Consider the following 26,489-nt stretch of genomic DNA (forward strand, 5'->3'; position numbering starts at 1 on the left):
CAGAAACATCCTAAATTATGTTGATATTTTCTGCAAACTCTAAAGTTGCTCAAAGAATATAAAGCATTAGGTTCATCTATAATAGTGTTGCTATGCACTATGAAGAAAATAGATTATTAACTCTTATTAACAGTATTGCACTTTGTTACAGTTTTATAATGGATTTAAAAGGGTGAAGACGTAAAGAATGAAGAAGAAATTATTAGGTGCTATTACATCTGTTGGAAAGATATTATTAAGTATAGTATTATAGTTATAATATTATTTATAAAATATATATCATCTTTACATTTATTTGACTCTTAGATACACATAGGGACAGTGAGCAAATACAGAAAAGGTCTGCTGGTTTAAAATCAGTGTCAGCTATTGTATGCAGTCATGCCACATATACAGTAAATCAAATTTTGGACCTCTATATTTAGACTTTATTCATATAAAGGCTTCCGGGGACAAGGATCAAACTCGCCAGCTCCCGGCCACAAGCGCTTCTCTAATCTCTGTGAAATGTGAGCTCAACTATATCCTGCATAATATCCCACAGGCATCTTTTTGTCATCTCTGCGTAACAAGTGCTGCTCTTGTCTTGGTGAGCGAGGTGCAAAGGGTCTATTAGTGTTTAAGTCTATACAGCTGAAACCAGATATTTAAATGATTTCTTTAAAAGAAATATAACTAAATTATTTTTTATGTCTGCTGTTGTATTAGCCTAACATTTTCTATTTTATATCAGTTGTGATTGATCAAATTATTTGCTCAATTCCACAATAATGAGAGATAAACACACACGTTTACATATGTTTTCATTGTATTTGGTAAAAAATTGCAATTGCAACATTATGATCCCTTTCGGGATCCTTTAATAAGCTTCTTGCAAAGAAATTTACTGATTGAGGGAAATCAACTGATTGTTCCTAAGAGATAACTGGGATACAGGCAGGTGTTGCTTTTTGCAGTAAAGGCTTCTTCCTTTCTGAGTGGCATTTTCAGCCCATGTTAACGTTTAACTTGTTCCATTGTGGTTAATTGAATTTCCTACTAGCTTCAGTCAGCATTTTTCTCAAGGTGTTTTGGTTTATTGTGGGGTTGAAACACAGATACGTCCATCTGCGGGACACAGAAATGAACAGAGTAATAAATAAACATCTCCAACATATTTTATGTTGGTTTATAATGTTTATTCTCACATATTATTGCTCTAATAGATTAACATGGCACCTTCAGGAAGCCAGAACCTATACGTAGAAAAGGATGAACTAGACCTGCAGTAGTCCATAAATCTCTTCTTGATTTCTTGGTTGATTTTTATTTATTTTTATTTTTCCATGATGTAACAATGGAAGCGGAGCGTTGGTATGGGGTATTCACAGCTGCTTCTCAGTTTCACACAAATGAGAGAACATTTCTTTAAAGAGTTTGTCTTAACTTTCTTAAAAGTTAAAACAAACTTCTTTAAAGAAATCTTTAAGAAAGTTAAAACAAACTCTTTAAAGAAATGTTCTCTCATTCTACAATACAAGGAACATAAATAATCCCGACTGAACTAAAAGAAATAGTGATTTGATTTAATATGACTGAAGAAATGTTGTGTCTTTATATGTAGTGTGTGCATATATAGCATCTGAAATTTACTATTACATTTTTAATTTTACTAAAATGTAATGATTACATGACATGTCTTGAAATAATGTCCCATGCCCAATAATTGCAATTTTTCTTAACATCTCTTAACAAGATAGTTTATCTTTACCTTTGACGTTCAGTTTGCAATTAATTGTACCTGATTTAAGAGCGTCTTTGCATAATTTGATCTGTTTTTTAGTAGGATACAGTCAGTGGTGGTTTATCTCTAGATTTCTAGCGATTGAGGTTGTAAAAGCTGAAGTCTTTCAGTTAGCAGTCGTCTAAACAAAGGTATTCAGATCTAAATCATTGTTATCTGGTAGACTGGACACTGGGCCTCATCTTCATGAACATCGAGTGTAGCCACGACTCTAAAATCACATCTGTTGCTGTGTGAACCTATAAAATCCAAATCATATTTTCCTCTCTACACCTTTTTGTGGTGCTTTGCTCTAAAATCACCCGTCTGTCTGAATACAACTTGTCTAGCATACAGACAAGAGCCCTGGCACCAAGCACAACATTGTGCCAGTGTGTGTGCATTTGTGAATTATAAACTCAAAAATGTTTACGGATGTGCATGAGTGCTCTCATTTTCTAATGAATTGAGACTGAGAAGGGAGATTTCACCACCAAACACTACGGCGGGGAGGGGGGAGACTGCCTAATGTGTCGAAATAATGAAAGTTGCCTCTGCTTTTTAACATTCTGGAGACGCTGCCTCCATTTCACGGCTCTTTGTATAAACACTCATGGCTTTAATAACTTGTTGAGCAGCCCGGTTATTGACCCAGTCGGTCATTCTCGTCCATTCCTAATCAGCCGCAGTGCCTGGGGCTCAGCATTCTCAATGAGCTTCCACATTTACATCCTGCAGTACATCTTCAAACACAAAGGGTCAGCGGCTACGAGCGCCGCCGTGTCCGTGTGTCCCACCGTCATCCGCTGGGGTTTATGACCATGCATTCACCTAATAAGTACATGAGGAGATGAGGCTGCGGTCTCCAAAATGGTTCACATTAGGACACACTTTGAAATTTATGCATGAACTGAATATGACACCTGCATACCCAATAAGAAAGTTGAATGTATTTAATATTTCTAAACTGGACTGTCTGTCTCCTCTTACTTTCAGGTTACTACTTTGAAATACCATCAATTGGAGCCATCAGAATCAACACACAGGTAAGACACAGTACATTTATAGACCCAACACAGAGTCAGAATTGGGCATAAATTGGACATTTGGGGCAACAATTACATCATGATATTTCTTTAACTTCTTCTAAGTTATTGTACACAGCATAAAAACAAATCAAAAGCCTACAAACTCATAATTCCTACCCATTAACAGTGCTGTGAAATCTGATTTGACTCGTTACTTGTGTAAAGTAGAGTATCGTTGGTGTGTAAATCAGTCAATCAATAAAATTTTATTTGTATAGCACATTTCATTAGCAAGCCATTTCAAAGTGCTTTACATCATAACAAACACAAAAACACAAAGTCATGGAACTTAGAATTAATAATCAAACATTACATTAAGTCAAATGCCATCATTAAATTCACAATTGATTATGTTTCAAATCCAACTCTAAACAGGTGGGTTTTTAGTCTAGATTTAAAGGAACTCAATGTTTCAGCTGTTTTACAATTTTCTGGAAGTTTGTTCCAGATTTGTGGTGCATAGAAGCTGAATGCTGCTTCTCCTCGTTTGGTTCTGGGGATGCAGAGCAGAACCAGAACCAGAAGACCTGAGAGGTCTGGAAGGTTCATACAACAACAGCAGATCTTTAATGTATTGTGGTGCTAAGCCGTTCAGTGACTTGTAAACTAACAAAAGCCTACAAACTCATATTTTAAAGTCTATTCTTTGAGCTACAGGGAGCCAGTGGAGGGACTTTAAAACTGGTGTTATGTGCTCTATCTTCCTGGTTTTAGTGAGAACGCGAGCAGCAGCATCCTGGATCAGCTGCAGCTGTTTGATTGATTTGTGAAGACACTGTTGCAATAATCAATACGACTGAAGATGAACGCATGGATGAGTTTCTCTAGATCTCGACTTTAATTGACATCTAAATGTTGAGAAACTGCCTGGATCAAACCTGACTTCCCAGTAGATGAAATCCCTCTTGTTTTGACGGAGGTTCGTTCAGGATTAGCACCGTAGTGATGATTCAGATGACGTGGTTTTATGTGAAATGCTCTCAAAGTTACTGCTGTAAGATGGACTCATAGCACTGAGTTCTCCAAATGCTCTGCTGGGTTTCTTTTTTGCCACCTTCTTACACAAAGGACATTTAACATCTTTTAGGGCAGATGACAAAAGTCATATCCTTAAATAGTACAGGAGCATTAATTCAGAATATCATCAAAAAGTAAATTCATATTAGCAATTCAATTCAGCATTCACAACTCATAAGTTATGCAGCTTCAATACACAAAGCGATATTTTTTAAGTGTTTCTCATTATGGTAATTGCAACGTATGGGTAATCAAAGCCCCATATTTAGTTTGACAGGGCAGTTTTCCAACAGGCACTGAGTTTCCTAAGCCACAAAAGACACATTTCTGAAGAAACTGAGTGCTGTAACAAACCATAGAAAGTTGAGTGGAAGGAAAAACTGTAAGAAAAATATGTATAAGCAACAGGGATAACCACACCTTTAATATAACTGTGAAGCAAAGCTCACTGAAGAGGTGGGAGAAGATTTACTTTGAAATGCTGACAAAGCTTTTCCATCGTCAGACACTTATTATCTGGGTTAAGAAAAAAATGTTATATTGTAAAGCAAAGTATAAAGAAAATATATATTTTTTTCCAAATGTATTTTTAGTGCACAAAGCAGAATCAAAGGTTAGAGTTGGTATACTTTGATAAACAGCTGAATTAGCTACAGAAAGTTAGATTTACCACATTTCACTCTTTAACACTTTGCACACTCTGCTTGAGTTTCCTCTTGCGTTCAGAACATTTTGCCCCTCAAGTGATGTCACATTTGTTCAAGGCAACAACCTTTGAGAGACCCTTGGTAGAGCCTCAGTCCAGGTGTAAAAATTGTCTCTCCGTTGATGGTGGAGCTACGACGCCATCACTCTCCTCCTACTTTCTTGTTTTTTATTCCTCACTTCTCTGCCAACCCACCCACCCACCCCCCCAGTCCAGCCAGCCAGCCAGCCAGGAATAGACTGTCAGCTCTTCCATTAACTCCGGCATATTTATATTCTGAGAACTGCCACTTACTCTAATAGGTTTTCTGAAGGTGGTTGTAGAAGAAAACAGTGAGACCTTACATCATTTAACAGTACTCTGTCCTTCAAAATCACTCATTACACCGTCTCACTTGGATAAGATGGCAGCATTCGGATAACAGATGGACTGCAGATGGAAAAACTTTACAAGTACTGTCCTGAGTCACTTTTATAGGACTGCAAGTCTAGTCTTGAAATAGTTGGTGTTGGTGCACACCGATAAGTTTACTTTTAGCAATTATAGCTGCTCGTTCCCAGGTAGGACGAAAATAGCATTTAATCAACACACGGGGATATAGCAGTACTCTGTGTGGCTCTGCTTTCTTTGTGTCATGTCTCTTGCTGACTTGTTATGCTTTCCTAGATTGTTCTAGCCAGGCGGAAAATTTCCACTATATCCCGTGAAAAGGTCTGGCTGTCACTGTCCTGATGGAATATCTCCCCGTGGCGCATTAAACTGGACTTTTATTGAGCTAATAATAGAATAGGTTACGGCTGTCAGCAGCTCGCTGTTCAGACGATAGAAAACAAAATGGACAAAAGCATTTCACTGAAATGGCTACTTTTTATGCATATATCTACTTTTATGCATGAAGCATGGGTTGGACATATTTCTCTGTTCATTTTAATGTGGAAAGGTTTGTTAAGACTTAGTCAAATTACATTTCATGGTTTAAGTTTACATACTTCCACCATGGGCCTGATTGTTAGAATATTTTTAAGCTTTTAATTATACATTTTAACAGTTCCTTCTCCAAGGTGGGATTTTAATTCAGCATAAAACTTGATTAATTTTTAAGACTTCAAAATTTTTAAGAATTGAATTGCGCCATCGCTATTCATATATGAACAAATATTACATGGTTATTTGTTACCCTAGTCAGACACTTTCTGTAAACATAACTGTGGTTGAATATTTGACCACTCTCCTTGGCAGAGTTGGTACAACTCATTTGAAGTGGTTGACATATGGGCACAACAAATTCAGCTTTTAAGCATTGCGATATGGCTAAAAACTTGATGTCAATAATTATTGATTATTTTTTTGGTTTTAAATATCTGAAATACTGCCAAACTGGTGGCATGACTTTTCCTGTTCTACTCACAGTTTTCACTTCATACCGTTGCTTTTTTTTAATTTTTAAGCAGTTATGAGGCAAAACCTTAAACTGCTGCTGCGGCAGTTACTCAGTGGGTTGTTGCTAGGTTACCAAAGAGCGAGAGGGTTGCTAGGTTACCAAAGAGTGAATGAGCTAGTTGGTGCCACCAACCTTGCTTAGCTGGTTGTGAGAGGTTGGGCGGCTAAAGTCTTTCCTCTGCCTACATCCCCCCAGAATGCTGTGCAGTTTTGGATCAGAGTTCAGGGAATATTCTATATATTAAATATTTAATATTCTATCAGATTGATTTTGATCATGTGTCATTGTTTATATATTGTTATTAATTTATTGTCCAGCCCTACATTACCCACAGTTTTTCACCTTATCTCAGAGGGATTTACTCTGTCTTGGATAACATGTCTGCCCAGTTAAATTGTCAATGTGCTCTTGGAGTCATTTTGATACACAGGAAAGATCACAACTCTTCCTGTTTTCTCCATTTTTGGATAACGGCTGTAACTGTGTCAATAAGTTTGTTACTTTTTCAGTTTTCTTAGGTTAGGAGGGGGTAGTATTTTTGTTTAGTTTAATTCAATAATAAACTGATAATAACAAGGCCTTGGTAGTTATTATCAGACTAACAAGGCATTTCAGAAGAGAACCTCATACAAATGGTTAGACATGGTGGGCTTATGTTATGGTCATTTGATGGTTTGCTACTTTAAGACATAGATGACTTGCCATAATTGATTCTTCTCTATCACTCGAGTTATGAAGCAGGACTCTGAATATCTTAAACACATAAAAATTAAGGTTTTAGAGTAGTTAAAGTCAGGATTTAAATTTTATTGGAATAATAGGGAGTGACCATGCATGGCCACTGGTTTTCATTCAATGTTTTCAATCATTGAGTCAATCTTACATAATATTTCCAATATTATGTAATATTTATAATGATACATAATATTTATTGGAAATATTATGTATCATTATAAGGTTTTTGCCATTCAATATTTGAAATCCTTTCCATGTAGCCAAATAAAAACATTTCTACAAAGAAGAGTGTAAAAGACTCATTGCATTTACTCTGGTTAATAATCTGAAATATTTAAGTGTGTAAAACAAACAAAACATTTTCACAATACTGTAAAAACAGTCAAAAGATGAATGAATTCAAAGCTTTTGATAATATTAACAAAGGTAGTGACTCATGCTTATAATCAGGCACCATAATGTTTCCTAAGTTTGCCATCAGGTTATGCACCTAATAATTTTACCACATAATCTCCAAAGTGACAAGGGTCAATAATTGTTTACCTAAAATAATATTAGCTTTTTGACATGGGGTCTCCTGAGAAAAGCAGAATAAAACAAATTACCAGGAGACTTAACCTTTCACCTCCATTCAGAATTGCTGTGGGATATTCTCACACTGCCATTGTTGACAGTAGAGCTTCTGGGAAATGTTTGTACGTCGCACCCCTGACAACCCTAATGTGTTTTTAATAGCTGCTTCATAACAATGAGAAAGTGCCTGAAGTGGCTTCGGGACTGGGGGGTGAGGGTGAGGTTCTTTATGGCTCTGTCGGACCAGGATGCTGCTGCCGCTGGTGGTGGCCCGCTGGTTTTATGTGGTGACAAAGACAAGGCCGGTCAGGGTCTTGTGGTTTTATGACAGATGAACATCAGAGGGCTCTACAAGCTCTCTACCTTTAATGGCAATGCACGATGGCTGCCATAAATGTCTGTTTATTTATGTTTACTGTGGACACTCACAGCAGTAAGTGTAAATGTTTCTGCCTGCAGGAATACCTGGATGTTCTGGGACGTCCCATGGTGCTGGCTGGGCCTAAAGGTAAACAGGTGCAGTGGACCAATGTCTACCAGGATGCTCTGGTAAGTACACAAAATGTATATTTAAACAAAAAATATATGTTTTTGCTCATTTAGCTTTCTTTTTTCTTATATCTTATTGAACATATTATGTATCATTGTAAGGTTTTTTCATTTGCAAAATCAAGGTGAAGGCACTTAGTTTCTATTTACAACTCTCCAGGTTCTACTGAAGAGACATTTTGATTATTTAAAATCTAATTGTAGTTATAAATTTCTGACCTTTTTTTTAAGGGTTTGGGGCTTGTCATCACAGGAACGATGCCAGTTTTCAACCTCACTGCAGATAGCGCTAGCTCTCAGGTAAAAACAACTGACTTTTAAAGTGTCTACCAATCCACTCACCCACACACAAATCAGTATGACTCACAAACCAATCTATTAATATTATTATTCTGTTAAAAAGTTTTTCTTGCCCTTTAAGTGGGCGAAGCTTTAAAGTCACGCAAACATACATAATGATTTCAGCTTTTATATTCATTATTTATCTGCGTGTCACCATCATCAATCATCTGTAATGATGTTCACACAGCGCTGACTTTCTGTGGCAACACCTCCCCCTTGAGGTGACATCCGACATTACAACAAATCGTCTGTGGTATCCACTGACCACAACGATGCAATGCCTTGAAAATATTCATATCCCTGGAGGTTTTCCTCAGTCATGTAGGAACAAGATTGCAACCACAAACTTTAACAAATTTCATGTGATAGACAAACACAAAGTTTTGTAAAGTTTAAGCAATAGGATGCATGGTTTTGAAACATTGTTTACAAACAAATTACGTCTAAAGATAAATTCTGAAAGTTGAGTTTGTACATCCATCTGAGCAAACTCTGAGCAGCTTCACTGTGCCCGCTGAAGAAACACATCCGTACAGCATGATGCTGCAACCACCATGTTTTTCTATGTTTTTCATCTTTTGTTGGCGTAGATACTAAATGCTAGCTACATTTCTGTGCCAGTCTTCCAGAGAACAGCCCTTTACATTTTGCTTGTGGTTTTCTTTTTCTCATTCTTTGTGAAATGCATGACTAATCGTTATCCTGATAGATTTTCCAGCTCGAGCTGCGGCGCTTTGCATCTCCTCCTTTTCCAGGAAAAGAGGAGTTCTTAATATTATATTAGGATCCTAATAGTTTCTTTTCATCCTACAGAATCAGCTCATCCTTGGGGTTATGGGAGTAGATGTTGCAATTAATGAAATCAAGAAGAAGACTCCAACATACAGAGTGAGCAGTTCTTTGGTCTCATTATCATACCCACATATTTTATCTTTGAAAGGTTAATAAATCATTTTCTAACTTATTTTGTTTGCAGCTTGGGGCCAATGGCTACACATTTGCTACTGACCCAAACGGTTACGTGCTGCTGCATCCTAACCTAAGACCCAAGGTAGGATCCGTCTCTGTGCATCTAATTAGTTTCCTAATTCTAAATCTAAATATGGACTTTATTTGTTTTAAATGATGTTTTTCCTCCCCCACTATCTCCCACCCCTCTGTGCTGTTCAGATCATTAACTTCAGGGAGCCTGTCACTCTGGACTTTCTGGACTGCAGAACTAGAAGATAACAACAAGGAGGAGGTAAAGCGAGTTATCAGAAACAAATTGGTTCTCAGGTGTTTTTAGTAGAGTTAAAAATCAGACATAACTGGATAAAACAGACAACATTTACTCACACTGAAGCAACCAAATGTTTTATCTCATTTCAGTAGACTACAATATCAACAATAATTTATAATTATACATATTGCTTCAGTGACTGACAGAATTTAAACTTCAGGGTTTCCCCCAGGGTATTATAAGCCTGGTGGGCCACCAGGCTTTACTTGTGCTCCCATTAGGCTAAGCATTATTTATTTAGTTTAGCTTTTTTAAATTTTTCCCCTTTTTTAAGACTTTATAGTTAGTGTCCAGGTGTTACTCTTCCAATAATACATAATTATCAAGTGATAATTTTTTCAAATTTTCTGTCAACTTCAAACATTTTATAACTCGAAAAATGGCAGTCATCTAGCGGCCTTCCACCGGGTTTAGCAAGTTTTTTGGGGAAAACACCCAAAAACTTTATGATTTTTTTTTATCCTTCCACAAGCTTCTATCAATATGCATCTTGAGTTGACAGAATATGTGTAACTTAGTCAGATTTATAGGCTGCCGTCATCATCAGCAACTCCATTAAACATATTTTCTTACTAAGAACAGAACGTTTTTTGTTGTCCATGAGACTCTTTGTAACTGATTTGACAGAATACTTAAGGGTTATTGTCTATTTGGGAAACCAATTTATGTCCAAGCGTTAACATCATGGCTGATGTTTTGAAATGTTCTTTCCTCATGTTATCATGTATCCTGTGAAATGCACCAGTCCCTTTAGCAGAACAGCCCACAACATGATGCTGCCACCCCTGTACTACATTGTTAGGATGTTACTGTCAGGCTTTCATTAGGGTCAGATACTTCAATTTTAGTGTCGTTATACCACAGGACTATGCCTCCAAAGACTAAAATCTTTGCCCATGAGTGTATCTGTGTTTTATGGTACACTCGGTAATAAATGATTTCTTTCTCTGAGGACACATTTCACTGTGGATAATGATACTCTTCCCAGCTTCATCCAGCGTTTTCACAAGTTCTTTTACTTTTGTTTTTGTGGTATGATGTCTGGACATTCCCATGCTGTTTATACATGCAAGGACAAACCAGACACTGTGAAAGTCCATCAATTATTTCCTTGTTATTATTATTCTGGCATTTAGCAAACAGAAATACTTTTACCATTTTTTTAAAACCATTATTTCACCTGGAAAATACCTATTGAGATTAAAAAAGCACATCAGCAGCACAACGTCATAAATACGTTAATTAAAAGATTCCTCAGCTGAAACATTTACAGACAGGTGATTCCTTCTCAAATTCAGTAAGAACATAATTAAAATCATTTGGAGACAACACCTTTAGATTCATGTATTTCTGCAACTCAATGCCAGAAGAAGCAGAAAACTCCTGCTTTAAGTCCTGACGTGAAAGCAAAAAAAACTTTAGTCTAATTTAATGTTAGACAGAAGGAAAAATGGTGACTTGTTTTTATACAGTGTATGTAAATATCATATTTCAGTTATATTTAATTATTTTGTTTTTCTGCGTATTGTGTGCCTTCTCATTGCATCCTCTGTTTTGCTTTCCTGCAGATCCGCCGACAGATGATTGATGGCAAATCGGGGCAAAGAAAAATCAAGACGCTCATTAAGTCAGTTGATGAGGCAAGTCATCAATATATGTGACTCAATCATGATCCAAAGTAGCACCTTCCTGCATAGTGTGGTAATGAATCTGAATCAATGTGTTCACTGCCCTTTGTTTCCTTCTAATTATGGGAGGCGAAATGTGCAGATCCTTTAGCAGGGTTAGCTCACTGTAGTTCTTTTGTGTTTACCCACAGAGATACATCGACGAAGCCATGCGAACGTACACATGGACGCCCGTAGAAGGTACAAACTACAGGTAGGTTTGCATCTAAGAACGCATTACCTGACATTCAGACCAAAATATTTGAACCTGTAAGTGTTTTTTAAATATCTTCTTTCACTTTGGAGCAGTTCACAGTTATAAATATGAAGTGCAGCTGCTGCATCTCCCAAACTGAGTTACAGGCAGTAAAAATACCAAAACTAGGTCATTTAAGAGACTAAAAATGCCAAATTAGTCTAAAACTTATTTAAATACAAACCAGTTTTTACAATTTAAGTTGCAATTTTAACACACGTCTGATTTCTGATTTACATCTGCAAATACTTGCCCAGTTCTTTTAATTTTTATCTACGAAATTATATGATTATTCAATTTTAAAATCTGACTGTTATGGTCTGCAATAATGAGATATTTTAAAGCATGGTCCTGTTATGTGTTGTACTTCAAGGTGTTTTCGTACATTTTTAAATTTAAAAAGCAATGCCCTTTGCTGAAGTATTTGCTTTAAATTCCATATATTCTTTAGTTCTGCAACACATTGATAGATTAGGCAGAATCCATTTATAACATAAATATGTATATTTTTATACTAACTCTGTAAGACCTCACATGAATTTGGTCAAAGTGCGTCAGGACAAAGAGTTGCTGCTATTGCAGCAAAAGTCTTTGGTTTGCTGACATTGAGTAAAATATTCTGGATTTCTTCCATGATATTTTATTTGAACAAAAATCTGAGAAATGAAGTCTCTTCATAAATGAACATAGTTATCAATCACCTGTTGATTCCTGAAAAATTACTAGAACTGAATTTTGAAACTGAATTTGTTGTTGGCGTCATTAAAGTAAAAAGTAAGAAAAATGTATTGAAATAAAAACCTTCAAAAGAATCCTAAGGGGAAAATATTATTCTGCCTTAAGATCAACAACAAAATAATATTAATTCACCTTTTTATTTTTTATTCACCACTTTATAAATAAACCATACATTAGTTGTTAATTGTGCTTTTCTTTCCTCATTCTGTCTTTTAAGCCAAATGCAAGCAGTGTGTGTGTTTGTATAACCTTAATATTTTTAACTATGATTTATAAAATGTGTTAATTCAATTTATGGCAAAGACAATTATTTACAAGAAAGGCAAACTAAAATTTTAAGCCTATTTGTATACCTTTTCTTGCTGTATAAATCAATAGTAGACTAGAAATGCTTACAAATGTGTGAGCGTCATTTAAATGCAGCGTTTTAAAGTGCAAAGATGCATAAAACACTTTGTTGGAAAGCTTGAGTTTTATGCATCTCCTAATTAATTCACATTTCAAAGTAAAATAGAGTCACACAAAGACTAGAAAAGGATCAGTGAACCTTTTGAACATTTCATGTTTAGTTTAAAAATGAATTTTGGTTTGAAAAGTATTCAATCGTGAGAACCAGGGCCAAAGATAAGCTAGCATTAATCTTCGGCTATTCAATTGTAGTTTCTTAAAGCTTATTGGTGATACGGAGGGATAGATGAGCTTTATGCATTGGGGGGATGAGTACCTTGTTTCTCTTGAATGTGCAAATGCAAGACTGATGCAATAAAGGCCGAACCATTAGCCTGGATCTTATTATTCTCCTCCATCAGTTTACAAGTTGGCCTTATTGATGACATTAGAAAGTGTTAAAGTTGTACTTGGATTCGGGCTGTTTCTGATGGACAGTGCTGTTTTGTTTTTGGGAGGTTTTTTTTGATGATTTTGTGTCTCTTAAAATAGATTAAATGTTTTCATTTTGGTATTTTTATACCCAAAAATTCAAATGACCTCTTTATTTTACCAAAACATCCGGGTTTAATGAACAGTTTGATGAGGACCAAGTTAGCTTCACTTTTAATTTGGGGAAAATTAGTTAATGTGAAGTGAAACTCGAAGCGCTTACACTATTCCCATCCTTAGACATCACTAATGGGGTTGTTGGAGATCACAGGGGGTCTGCAAGGTTGTCACTGCACAGATGTGCTAAATTAGATTTGCTTTTATGTAAAAAAGGAAATCATAGCACATTCAGTGGATTATAGGGTCTGTTTGAAAATGTGGCACATCAAATGCTTCTGTCGCACAAAGAGAAAAAGGCTTTCCTGCTTTTAGGAAATTACAGCAAATCAAAGATGGAGAACATCTAAAGCTCTGCACAACTGAGTGATGTTTTTCAATTAAAACATCCACATACGTCGCAGGAATGATCCTAAAATATCTTTTCTGTGAAATACGTATACAGGTACAAAATAAAATATCAAAGAGTATTTTTATATTAAATAAACAGAAAGCACTGCACATTCTTCGCTAAATTATCAATAAGGTTGGCTACCTGGATCACACAAATCCAGTATTTATAAACTCTAAATTATTACTGAAATGGTGAATTTACAAACGGTGTGCATCTTATTTAAAAGTGAACAGTTACCAGAAAATATTCAAAAATTGTTTTCAAAAGAAGAAGGACTTCATAATCCCAGAGGGAAATGCAAATTAAAAGCTTGGAGATCAGAACCAGGAAAATAAGTTTTTGCGTTTCAGTCTGTGGTGTGAAACTATGGAAGAATCTGATTGTGGCATTAAAGCAAAGTCCAAACATTAGACTATTCAAACTTTAGTATAAAGAAATAGTCTACAATGAATATGAGAAACTGTCTTGATGTATTATGTTGTTGTTGTTACACAGCAATGTTAGCCTCATTAATAATTAGCGGTGCACAAATTTATCGGCCAGCCGATTTGCTTTTATTTTAGGAGATTGGTGCTCTGCTGATACTTATATGTGAAGTCGATCTTATCTACCTCACCCCAATATCTATATATACATGTCTACATACATATATCAAAAAATAAGCCCACTGACCTCTTCTGCTTACAGTGACAGAGGTTTCACTGATAGACCGACCCTCCAGGTCATTTCTGCATGTTTTCAGTTGACAATATTCTCCTGCTACTTTCTTGCTAAATTTAGCGAAATTTCAGACAAAAAAACTGGTATTGGTCACAATCAGAATCGGGCAGGTCAGGCTTTTTAACGATCAATAATCGACAATAGGGAAGAAAACTGCAATTGGTGCGCCCCAGTTATCATTATTATTGTTGTTAATACTATTAGAGCTACTATTAGCACATTGTTGAATGCAATGAATTAAGCAAGAATCTGAAAGTAGAATGAAGGTGTATTCATTGGAGCATTCAATAAACTTCGAAAATGTGAAATACAGCTCTGGAAAATATTAAGAGACCACTTAAAATGATCAGTTTCTCTGATTTTACTTTGTATAGATATATGTTTGAGTAAAATGAACTTTGTTCTTTTATTCCTATGAACTACTGACAACATGTCTCTGAAATTCCAAGCAAAAATTTAGTATTTATTAGCAGAAAATGAGAAATGGTCAAAATAAGGAAAAAGATGCAGTAGCTTTCAGACCTCAAATAATGTAAAGAAAACAAGTTGATATTCATTTAGGAACAACAATACTAATGTTTTAACTCAGGAAGAGATCAGAAACCAATATTAGATGGAAAAATCAGGAGGTTCTCAGTGCAGTGGGTTCCTCATTTTCTCCAAAGCTGTATTTTTATGTCTGCTTACGTTGTTCCTTATCTTTCCCAACTCAGTTTAGGGTTGGTACTGCCCACATATAGTGAGAACCATGTCAAGGCCAACCTAAGTGACCAGATCCTTCAGGTGCAGTGTAAGTACTTTGGGTCAGACCCAGCGTCCTTCTCCCCTCAGTCTGTCCTCCTCCTCTTTTCTCTGCTCTCTCTCTTTCTGATGTGACCTTACACTCGAATTCAGTCATTTGTTGCGGGTTTCCAACATCATCATATGGAGTGTCCGAGGGGATTGGTCTGCCCCGGCCCCTCAGCTTCCCTCTCCCCCTTCTCTATGCTCTCTGATAGGCAGGATCATTCGGTTCCCGAGTCCCTCGACTCCTCCTCCTCCGCTCCCCCCGCTCCCTCCTGTCTTCATGCTGTGCTGTAAAATGGTGATGTTTTTTCTTCACACTGGCTGAAGAAAAAAATAACTGAACAGACAGAAAGGTGAAAGCTGTGGTTTTACTGTACTCCTCAGGTGAAAATAATGGTGACCTTTGTGCTATTATTTTTTGTTTTACCAAATGCTCTCGCCTCTTCTCCACCATAGTAATGATTCTGAAGCGTCTGTGTTTTAAATTATTGGATGTTTCTGACCAGAAAGCTGTGAAAAAATGCATGCTTTTCACTCCTTATGATTATTTTTATGATTTTTCTTTTTTTTTCTGTCATGTGTGGGAATTTATTTCCTCTTCTTTTGGATGGTGTGAGATGTTGATCAGCTTTGGAATCATTCGATTGCTAAACTCCCACATGGCCTGGAACTATGGCTTTTCAACTGTGGGAGTTTGTTTTTTTCTGGGTCTGATTTGGGACACATTTTGTGTCTTTCATTCTTTCTTTGTCCAGACCCTGATTCTCCTCTCTTTTCCTGGTGTTTTTTAATTATTATTATTTTTTCTCTTTTGTTCTGCCATGGTTATTTCTCACAATTTGTGTTAAGTGGCTTTCCTGGCGTTCTTTGCCCAGGATGTCGTTGTTTTTCTTTGTTTGGTCTTGCAGAAAGAATGTTTGTTCTTCATTTATTTCTCTCTGTTGTCTGGTTTGACTTGAATTGGTTTCTTTTCTTTCAAGAAAACAATATTTTTATTCAAACAGTTATTGAATAAAATATTGTCTGTGATTCCCCCCTCCCCTTCCTACCCGATCCTCTGTTTCTTTTCTTGCTCACTCCTTCTCTGATGGATCCACACAGTCTCATACATCAAGGGCAAGTATACTCCATATCGGTCCACATTCCCTACCTTTACTTCCTAATCCCTACCGCTTCCTCCTCCTTACCTCACCCCTTGTCCTAAACCTTCCTCTCCTCCCTCCTCTCACCTGTCCCAGCCTGCTTGCCTTTGTCCCTGCCAACCATGCCTTCAGCCCTTCCAACCTTTCTTTCTTCCTTTTCCCCTCCTCTCTTCCTTCGTTAATCCCTTCTCCTCTTGACCCTCTTGCTGCAGCTCAGATCCCACAATGACTCCTCCGGTCCTCAGCCTCACTCTCTCTCTCACATATCTGCTGCTCCAGGAACCTTAAATATATATCTATATATCTATATATATATAGATATATATTTGGGGGGAAAAGCAAAGCAACAGCACCCACGGATGATAGACGTTAATGTTTTCTGTTTAAATTTGTCTTCTGTCCCCACTCCCACATCAATCCCTTTTTCTTTGGTAGACAGTTTCAGAGAAGCTGTCCCTTCTCTGGCTCTGTTTCTTTCACCTCACCATAATCTCTCTATTTTCCCCTCTAATTAACTTCAGTCTCTCTCTTTTCATCTTCTTTCTACAGTGTAACTAGTTCATTTTACACTAGCATTCAGGTATTAGATTTAAATATAATTTTTTTTCCAGTGCCAAATCTGCACAATCACACATTTATTTACTGCTTTGCAAAATTATGCATAGTTCTTGAACTTTTCCACATTTTGTCACATTATAGCCAAAATGTATAGTGTTTTTATTGGAATGTTATGAGTTAAACCAACATAAAGTGATGCATGTGTGAGTCTTTTAACCTGGAAGGTAAACACATATTTTTTATAATTGTAAAACATTGTCATATTTTTCTAATAAGACAAGAAACTTCAGATTATAAAGTCATAAAGTTTCATTAGCCGCGTTTCCATTACAAATGTGCGCAAATCTTTGTTTTTATTCAGCTAAAGTCGAAACAACACAATTTCTTTAATTCAGTGTTTCTGCTAGATAAGAAATTAAACTAAAAACACAAGAATAAGTTTATTCAGGCAATTATTAAAAATCATAGCAGCAACGAATTTTAACAGCTACATCAGACTATGTTTGTAATTTAGTCATGGCGCTAATAATCAGAGGAGACGTCGACGTCTTCTTCAGGCATTGGAGCTACTTATGTGATGTTTTGGGGAAATTGTTGTCGGTGATTTTACAGAAGAGTTATGGATTCAACATGTTAAAATGACACGTTTTATGAACTGCAGCGATGCTGTGACCCGCACATTGTCCGAAAAAGACAAACCATCATCCTTTTACTACTTCCTGTCGTCTTCCTGCGTCGTTTTCACCAGTAGCAACGTCAGGCTGTTGACCATGTGACTCGTATGATGCACAAAAAAGTGTTTCTACTGCAGTTTTACAAAATACTGTTCTACAAAAAATGTGAGTTTTTCAAAACTGGTGTGTTTCTATTTAGCAAATTTATTTTCGTAATTTCGATGTGCACAGTTTTATTGTTAATGGAAACGCAGCTATTGACACCTGTGGTATAGACGTACTTTGACCAAATTTGATAGACTTGTAACAGCTTGGCTGCCGTAGTTTGTCTGCCTTTAGCTGGAAACAGTGCAGTAGTGCAGACTAACGCCACAGGGCTGAGCTCCATCCTGGCCTCTCAGGTCTCCCCATGCTGTCAGGTTTCTCACCTGACTCCTAAATGTTGTCCCTCTGTACTCCTCGTCTCCATCGGCTTGTTTCCCCTCCCTCCTCACCCCTCAGACCGCCAGGGGCACGGCCCACTGCTTCCTCTGTAAACCTGACCCCGGATGTGCATGGCATTGTGGGCGGAAAACTACCTGGGCACTCTATTTCGTCTAAGCACGCGTTAAATTTCTCTTCTGGTTCTGAGTCGATTAGAAAATATGGGACTCTTCTGAGGGTTCAGTGGCATTTCTTCTTGCTGTTTTGCTCCAGATGGATCAACCCAAGTTGCCCCACATCATGCCTTTCACAATGTGATGCATTTCCCCCGATTAAGTGTCTCTCTGAGTCCTCTCCCCCTGTCGGTCTGAGGGGTGACCACTTCCATTAGGACCTTCACCCACCTCCTCTCCCCCTGCAAATAGTTGGCCATGTTGATGCCTGCCTGATCTAAAAGCACTCATTATGCACAATCTGTCTGAGAACTCGCTTCTTGACACATCACGCCTGATAAAGTCAGTTCTCAGATGTCTGAAAAAAAATTATTAAAAAAAAATCAGACTGAAATCAAACCTAATCAGAAAGAAAAAAAGGGTCTTTGTTGGCAAAGCAACAATCAAACAGAATATGTGAGTGCTTGTGGAAGTAAAAAGTGGTGATGCATCGAGTCAGGTTGTGTTTTAGGCACCATATTGGCTAACGCTGGTGTTCTCATGATACCTCACTGTTGCTATGGTAAAGTCCCTTCTGCGTCCCTGCACCTCTGAAGAACAGCTGCTGTTTACCCAGTTTACTCCCCGCTGCTCTGCCCACTGCTCTTCCTGGATAATCTCCCCTTTCTGTTGCAGATTTTGAATCTCTGCTGCCAAACAGTTTTGAGTCTGAAGGACATGTATTCATTGCTCCCAGGTAGCCCTTTGTATGAATGCTTGCTGTCGTTGGTGGTCATCAGTTTTTCACCGTGTTTCAGTCACTTTATGTAGTTTTTATATTTGTTAGTTCGTCTTATTGTTATGTACGTAATGGAGCCTACAACTTTTGAATTGGATCATAAATTACTGTCACAACTGTCGTTCCATACTTTTAAATTCTTGAAATATTAACTACAAAAGCGTGTTGGATGTTTGCATGGTGCTGTTGTGTGATCCTGCATGTTTGCATTGCAAAAATACAACATGAAGCCATTAGGTTGTGATTCTATTCAGGAAAGACTATTTTTATGAAGCAAATATCGTTGGTTTAACCAAAAAGGGGAAAATGCATGTGTTGTTCTCTGTTTAAAAAAAATCCTTGTACCTTTTTTTGCTGAGTTTGGAGTTTTTGAAGTGGGGTCTTTTGGAGAGTTTATGAATCTGGCATAGCTGGCCAGAATGATAATATGATGTAAAATAATCTGGTATAAAAATAATTGAAACAACTTTGAGCAGAGCAGATACATTAGTTTTAAATGTTTGAATCACTAAAATCCAATCTGTTTAAAGGAAAAATAAAAGCTAAGGAAGTTTGAAATTCATTTGAGGTTCTTCTTCTGCTGCTATTACTTATGTGACCCGGATAAATCAGCAGTGACCCCTACTGTCGAGAAAGAGAAGTAAAATAACTCTAGCTTAATTAAATATTTTTTCCAATCTCTTTAATCCAGTGCAGATTGCCTCACACTGATTGTGTGGATAATCTACTATAATTGAAGAAACATTTAAAAGTATATGTGCTGGCCACTGGGCGTAATCAACCATTATTTCTTATATATTTCTTTACTTTTTGTTTTGTAGACTTAAGCCACAATTAATAGATTTTGTTGATCATTTAGTGCCCAGTAGAAACCATTTTTGTCTAACTATATCTTAAATTTCTTTTTAATTATTTAAAAAAATAGAGTTAGCTATTTAGCCTAAATTCATAAAAGAAAGAACAAGACACCATGTAGACTTTAAATATTTCACTGCTAGCTCCATGTTTCATTCATATTTCCCTTTCCTGTCAGCCTACTTTCAAAAAATAAGGGACACTAGAGCCCACAAAAAGAATTTAAAAAATATATGTAATAAAGAGACTCTATTTTTTTTTTACATCTTATTTTTAATAAAGTTTTACCTGGAACATTACTGATAAAGGATGGCAGAACAATGTGATCTTCAATGAAGTTAGATTGTTTACTAGGCAAACTAGCTTCTAATTTAAAAGAAAAAATATGCTAACTTAATTACTAGTCGTTTAAACTGTTTCAAAGCTTTTAGGAGCGTTTCCCAGTCGGACTGGCCTTTCCACAACCTGAGAAAATAAAATACAAACTTCTCATAACCTCTCTTCCAAAACCCACATTTTAAGAAAGTCCAAACTAAGTTTAGTTATTCTCATGCTTTGCCTCGCTGTCCCGTCCTTTGTGGAAGTATTTTTGTGAACCTGAGCATGCCACTCACTTTAGCAACACTCAGCGTGAGTGTGGACTCATGCTTCCCCCACCCTGTTTTGTGTGTCTTTCAATGAGAAACATCTAAGAGAGTCAGTGTTGATGGCAATGACAACATTGTTGCTTTTTTTTGTTTTCTTTTACTTTGCCACATTTGAGTCCTTTGCCTTTTTCTCAGGGAGTACTGCAATGATCTCGAACTTTCCAACAACAACACCGAGTTCCTGCTCAACTTCATTGCCCTGATGGAGAAGGTGACTCCAGACTCCAAGCAATGTAAGTTTTATTCCTATTACAAGCCTGGACTCCAGAGTTCAAGCAATTTGGTTGCACAAGCAAATAAATATTTGTCAAAAACAACCGTTTTCTTATTGGTTTCCCAACATTTGATGTCTCTTAGAAGCAGCAATACATATCACGGCCCAGCTGTAGCTAATGCTAAATTAGTTACTGTTTTGCTGGGTGCTGTCATCATAATGATTTGGTTTGTCTGCCCAGTGAAGCAGCTGCATCATAGTCATCATGTTTGTGCTCCAGATTACTACCGAAACAATAACACATTTTATTGCCTGCAGCAGTCAGGTGGCCATATTTTATCAAAAGGAACATCTCAGAAGCTCAGATGAGAAACAACCTGTGTCAAGTGTCCAAAATAAGCCCTAAAGATGTCAAAAAATATGACTTGAGAAGGTTTAAATGCTGAGCAATGTGTGATTTGTGTTTGTGTCTGTGACTGCGATCCACTCCTCACATACAGCTCTGTAAAAACTGAAGAGACCACTGCTCTGAACCCCATTGAAAACCTCCTGGTTATTCCATCTAATATTGGTTTCTGAACTCTTCCTGAGTTAAAACATTAGTTTTGTTCTTTCTTACTTAAAAATAACTTGCTTTCTTTGCGTTATTTGAGGTCTGAAAGCACTGCATCTTTTTCATTATTTTTGACCATTTCTCATGTTCTGCAAATAAATAGTACATTTTTGCTTGGAATTCAGAGACATGTTGTCAGTAGTTCATAGAATAAAAGAACAATGTTCATTTTACTCAAATATAAACCTAAAAAGAGTAAAATCAGAGAAATGATAATTTTAAGCGGTCTCTTAAGTTTTTCCAGAGCTGTATGTTTCATCTAATAAATTCATTTTACTGATTCAGTTGTTGGACTCTGTAATTTTTGCCAGCAGTGAAATCGACACAGAAAACCCTTGTAAAGGAGTCGCTTTACACTGATTTTACCTCCACCGTCTTAAATAATAGCACATTCAGACAGAATACGCTGAAGATACACAAATTTAGAAGATAATAACTTTTTCTGACTTCATATTTTTTCTAAATGCAACACAAGCTCTAATTCTTTAGACAAACCTTTTTCAGACATAAACAAGATATAATCTGTTGTGGAGCAGCAGAAGCAAAAAATGTAATTACTACGACTACTACTCATCTTTGTAGCCTGCAATACTACTTTTCTGTCAAAATGCACATGAAATAACAAAAATATTATGTATTTGGTACTGTTTGGTGTACCAGAACAACCAGTGCAGAAACATTAGTCTGGAGCCCTGCATATTGAAGGAAAAATCTCTAAATTAATCTGATTAAGAAAATAAATGTAGCCCAGATAATCTAAGTGCAACATTCTGCAGCAGTTCCTGTCTGCTCCTCATTTTCCACTGATAAAGTGTCCTTTCCTTGTGTTTTTTTCCCTTTTTGTTGAGTTTATTTTGAGTAAATCCCATATCCACTATCCTGCTGCCAGAAATGCTGCAGTGCTTTAAATGTTTTAATCTGCAGATGAAAATAGTCTCTAACAAATGCATCACAGATTCATCTTTGAGTAATGGTTGTGAAATTGTTCAGCGATGCGGATTTTACAATCAAACCCCGAACGAAGCTCTGTTTCTGAAGGGATCCAGTTAACAAATGCTTTGCTGGACTTTTTATTTTTGTTGCACACAAAATGAAAGCAACTTTATTCTTTTTAAATGCACAGAAACTCGTGTAGCTAATGTTGCTTTGACTACAAAAGCAAGACAAGGTAGTAATAAAATTTGTTTCAATCTCAGTACTACTCCACCATCCTCTCTGTGTTTCTTAAATTTTCATCCAGGTGACAGTTTGCTCCTTCACAATCTGATTCTTGACACTGGCATCATCCGGCAGCTGGTCGATAAAGTGTGGAAGAATAAAGACTTAAATACGTGAGTAGCACCAAGCTGCTTTGATTGAAGTTTATTCTCAAACATCACCAGTGGGGAAGTTGTAGATCTGAGTCCTGCCTGTTTGTTTTTCCTCAATCCTGACATTTAGATACGGCTTCCTGGCTGTGTTTGCTGCAACAGATGGAGGCATAACAAGAGTCTTTCCAAACAAGTAAGAGCAGATTTCATCACTGCTGTGTGTCTTGACTGCAGCTCTTTCTTTAGATCTTACATTTCTCACTCGGTTCTATTTTTGGATGATAAGTTAGGATGTTACATAAGGTCGAGGAGGGAGCTTGAACAGCAGATATTTGCTACTTTTAAATCTTAGAGCTGCAGAAACCTGGGAGGAAGACCCAGAGCCGTTTAATGCCAGCTACTACCGCCGTAGCCTTGACAACAAGGGTTACATCTTCACAGCACCGTATCGATCAGGTGAATGATCCTCTTTGGTTGCGTAACTAAACCACAGCTTGAACCTCCGACCCCCTTCATGTGTCTTGATTTGTGTGTGTGTGTGTCTCATGCAGCTGGGGCCGATCTGTTGAACCCAGAAAACGACACAGTGGGAATTTTGGTCAGCACGGCTCTGGATATCACAGTAGGCGGGAAGACGGTCAAACCTGCAGGTGAGCAAACAGAAAAACTTCATTACAAATGGTAGGGAAAATGATTCAGATCAAGATAAAGGGGAGGTATGTAACTTCTCTTCTGTTATTTTATGCATTAAATATAATTTTTAATGCTTTTATTACTCCGTTTTTCTCAGTTCTTGGAGTAAAGTTAGACCTGGAAGCATGGACCGATAAATTCAAGATTCTTGCCAGCAACCATACGGACAGCCGTCAAGGCTCAAATACGGTATAAAGTATAATGTTTTAAATGTTAATTTAATAGAAAAAGAATTATTTTGATGAGAGTTTCAATTCCTGCACCAAATTGTGTTTTCCTCCATGACAGTGTGGACCAAACAGAGGTTGTGAGATGGACTGTGAAGCTAATAGTGATGTGAGTATTTACGCTAGCCGTACAAATTTAAATGTATTTTAATATTCTGTTTCTCTCCTGAATAATCTTCAAACTCCTGTTGCCATGTGTCTTTTTGCAGGATCTCCTGTGCTACTTAATTGATGACGGCGGTTTCCTAATCATGTCAAATCAGAAGGATGACTGGAGCGAGGTTTAATTAAAAATAAGATGTATTTTTCAGACATCACAGATTTACTCTAATCATCATCAAGTGCTGAGCAGAGCTTTGTATCAGTTGCAGGTGGGCAAATTTCTTGGTGTCGTTGACCCAAACTTGATGTACGCTCTGTACAACAATTCCTTTTACAAGCGCAAGCAGTCGTTTGATTATCAGTCTGTGTGTGAACGAGTCCAAAACAGTGAAGCTGGAGCAGCAAGGCGAGGAGTGTTTGTGGTAAGAACACGGTTCCAAACATACCAGGTACTTTTACAAAATCCAAGTTTGTTTTTTAAGATTCCAGCAAAGTTTAGCAACACTGATAGTTATTTTTGCAACTATCCCATTTTCTTTTTTAAAAATTAGAAAACCTCCAAGGTTCATTGGGATATTTCCTTACTTTTCCAAAGGTTTAGTAGGATCCAGAGTTATTTTTATAAGATTACGCAAAGGATTTTTCAAAATGCTGGACAGCGTTTCAAGAGACTGAGTTCATTTTGCTAGAGCTTTGCAAGTTTTTGAGTTACTTTTATGTGATCCAGAAAAAGTATTCAAAATCCTGAGTACCTTTTCCAATATCCCAACAAAATTATGGCATTTCCTAACAACTCTCCCCCAAAACATTTTTTCTTCTAGTAAACTATTTTTCTGTCTTCATCTTCAGTAATAATTTCCCTTTGTGAAATCACAGAAAAGTAACTGAGTGGTCCTAAAATGGACAAAACTTTTCCTTCATTTTAATTAATCCTACTAAATGTCAAAAACAAAAATATAAGTAGTAATTTTAGAAAGATAAACATGTAAGAGGCAACTGCAAATAAATTATACTGATCCGTTTAGCAGAAAGAAATGATTAAATGTTTCTTTGTCTGCAGCCTACGATTGCAGACTTTGTTAACCTGGCATGGTGGACGTCAGCTGCTGCATGGTAAGATTTGAAGCACCTCGCTCCTTGCAGTTTGCACTCTGGGTCAACAAACTGCACAAAACAATGTGCACATTTTGCTATTTAGCTGTATCTGGATTCAAAGTAGGAGACTGGCTATCTAGTTAGTTAATTGTTGGTGCTTTCAAAGATTCATTGCATTTTTTTTACTGCTGTTATTTTTTTGGTCAAATAAATTGTCCAGATTGGACAAAAAAATATAGATTTTTAATATGTTTTTTCTACACAGGATATTTGAGCATTGAAATACAATAATTATGACCGGCAGACGTAAAAAGCAATACTTACACATAATAGCAAGTTCTCCCAGGCTTCACTTTAGTCCCCAGAACAGAACCAGCTTTCTTCATCAAATAATAAACGATTATGGAGGCACGGAAAGCTCTTAAAGATTGGTAAATGGTTGGGGAAACTTCCTGGTTTAGATGTAATACCTGTGGCAGTAGCATTTTGGTAATATGGGTGAAAAGAGAAGACACTTTTTGCTCACTATAGCTTTCACACTGAAATTAGATTTCCATATTTAAAAGTGTCATAGATCAAGTTTAAGTCATGTTGAGTCATAATGACTAAATCATGATAAAATCTAAGCGCTCCATTAGTGCCGACATTTATTCCCTGTTGCTACCATCACACCTGAGCTGCCAAAAGGACACTTAAGCAACTTATTACTTTTATACAAGCAGCAACAGCAAAGGACATCAAACTTTTTTATAGGCTGAAGCCTGATAAAAATGTCTCAATCTGTAGCTCTGTTGTAGATAAGAACAAAAAATGGCTGTGAATGAATCTTCAGTTGTTCCTGTTTATATTTAAGTTATTGTTTCTTTCGCAGCACAGCCGTAAAATACTAGAAATGCCTCAGAATATGAACATGAGCCATCGCTTCAAATGTTATGGGACTGTGATCTCTGGTGGTGATCTGCCATTTATTTTGTCATCGTAAAAAAAAAACTGAGTTATCTTTTCAATGTTGAACTATACATGGCAATATTTACAAACTACAAAATGCTAAAGTAGGGCTGGGATATTTACCTTTGCTCTTTGTTTTTCATTAGCAGCAACAAATATCAATATCTTTAAAAATATGACTAAGTGCAGTTATTGTCTTAATGTCACTGATGTCAATAAACATCCCGTTCAATAATAACTAAGCAGTTATTTGTGGATTTTTTTTGTAAGTTTCTGTAAGTGCTTTGACTACAGTGACATGCAGTCCCAAATAAAAAAGACTGCAATGGAGTTTAAATAATTTTATTATACTTTTTGTCCCAATAAATGCTACAAAATATTCTCCTTTGACAATTATTTCAACTATTATGGACTATAGTGTCTATTATCAGTAGTTAATATTGGTGTTGTTAACAGAGGTGAGCAGAGAACCCAAAGAATTTACCCAAGTAGAAGTAGAACTATTTCAACATATTTTTACTCAAGTAAAAGTGAAAATATTTACTAAACAAACAACTCAAGTACTGAGTAACTGATTATAACATCAGTCATTTAATATTTAAGTTATGCAGATTTCCAAATCAATTTCTTTCAGTATAAAACTTATGAAACTTTGGCAAAAACTGCTGATATGCGTCTGAGTCTGGTGAATATTTGGTTAAAACAAACGTGTTCTTAATTCAGTGAAGTTACTGAGAAACCAGAAATTTTACTCAAGTAAGAGTAGCAGTACTTCATACTAAAGTTACTCAAGTAAAAGTAAAAAGTGAAATGTAGTAAAAATACTCTAAAAAGTAGTTTTTTTCCCAAAAAGTAAATGTAATAGAGTAAATGTAATTAGTTACTACTCAATTCTGGTTCTTAGTAATCGCATTGATTATAGTTTAGTTTAATATTTGTCAGTCTTTTTGGGAGACAAGGAAATCCACAGTGGCGCTTTTTGCTA

General features: G+C 36.6%; 1 protein-coding gene across 1 annotated transcript in view; it reads left to right on the forward strand.

The window, feature by feature from the left end:
- Window positions 1–26,489, forward strand: part of cacna2d2a (calcium channel, voltage-dependent, alpha 2/delta subunit 2a) — a 223,473-nt gene that overhangs the window by 186,518 nt on the left and 10,466 nt on the right. Inside the window, 22 exon segments of the mRNA XM_032550637.1 lie at window positions 2,759–2,808; window positions 7,782–7,871; window positions 8,103–8,171; window positions 9,027–9,101; window positions 9,190–9,264; window positions 9,384–9,425; window positions 9,427–9,456; window positions 11,064–11,135; window positions 11,315–11,376; window positions 14,980–15,056; window positions 16,154–16,168; window positions 18,698–18,758; window positions 20,438–20,535; window positions 22,370–22,460; window positions 22,570–22,632; window positions 22,792–22,895; window positions 22,991–23,089; window positions 23,230–23,321; window positions 23,421–23,468; window positions 23,569–23,640; window positions 23,731–23,883; window positions 24,522–24,574. Of these exon segments, the coding sequence (XP_032406528.1) occupies window positions 2,759–2,808; window positions 7,782–7,871; window positions 8,103–8,171; window positions 9,027–9,101; window positions 9,190–9,264; window positions 9,384–9,425; window positions 9,427–9,456; window positions 11,064–11,135; window positions 11,315–11,376; window positions 14,980–15,056; window positions 16,154–16,168; window positions 18,698–18,758; window positions 20,438–20,535; window positions 22,370–22,460; window positions 22,570–22,632; window positions 22,792–22,895; window positions 22,991–23,089; window positions 23,230–23,321; window positions 23,421–23,468; window positions 23,569–23,640; window positions 23,731–23,883; window positions 24,522–24,574 (1,591 nt within the window).

The sequence above is a fragment of the Xiphophorus hellerii genome, chromosome 20 (assembly GCF_003331165.1).
Source record: "Xiphophorus hellerii strain 12219 chromosome 20, Xiphophorus_hellerii-4.1, whole genome shotgun sequence".
NCBI classification, from domain to species: domain Eukaryota; kingdom Metazoa; phylum Chordata; class Actinopteri; order Cyprinodontiformes; family Poeciliidae; genus Xiphophorus; species Xiphophorus hellerii.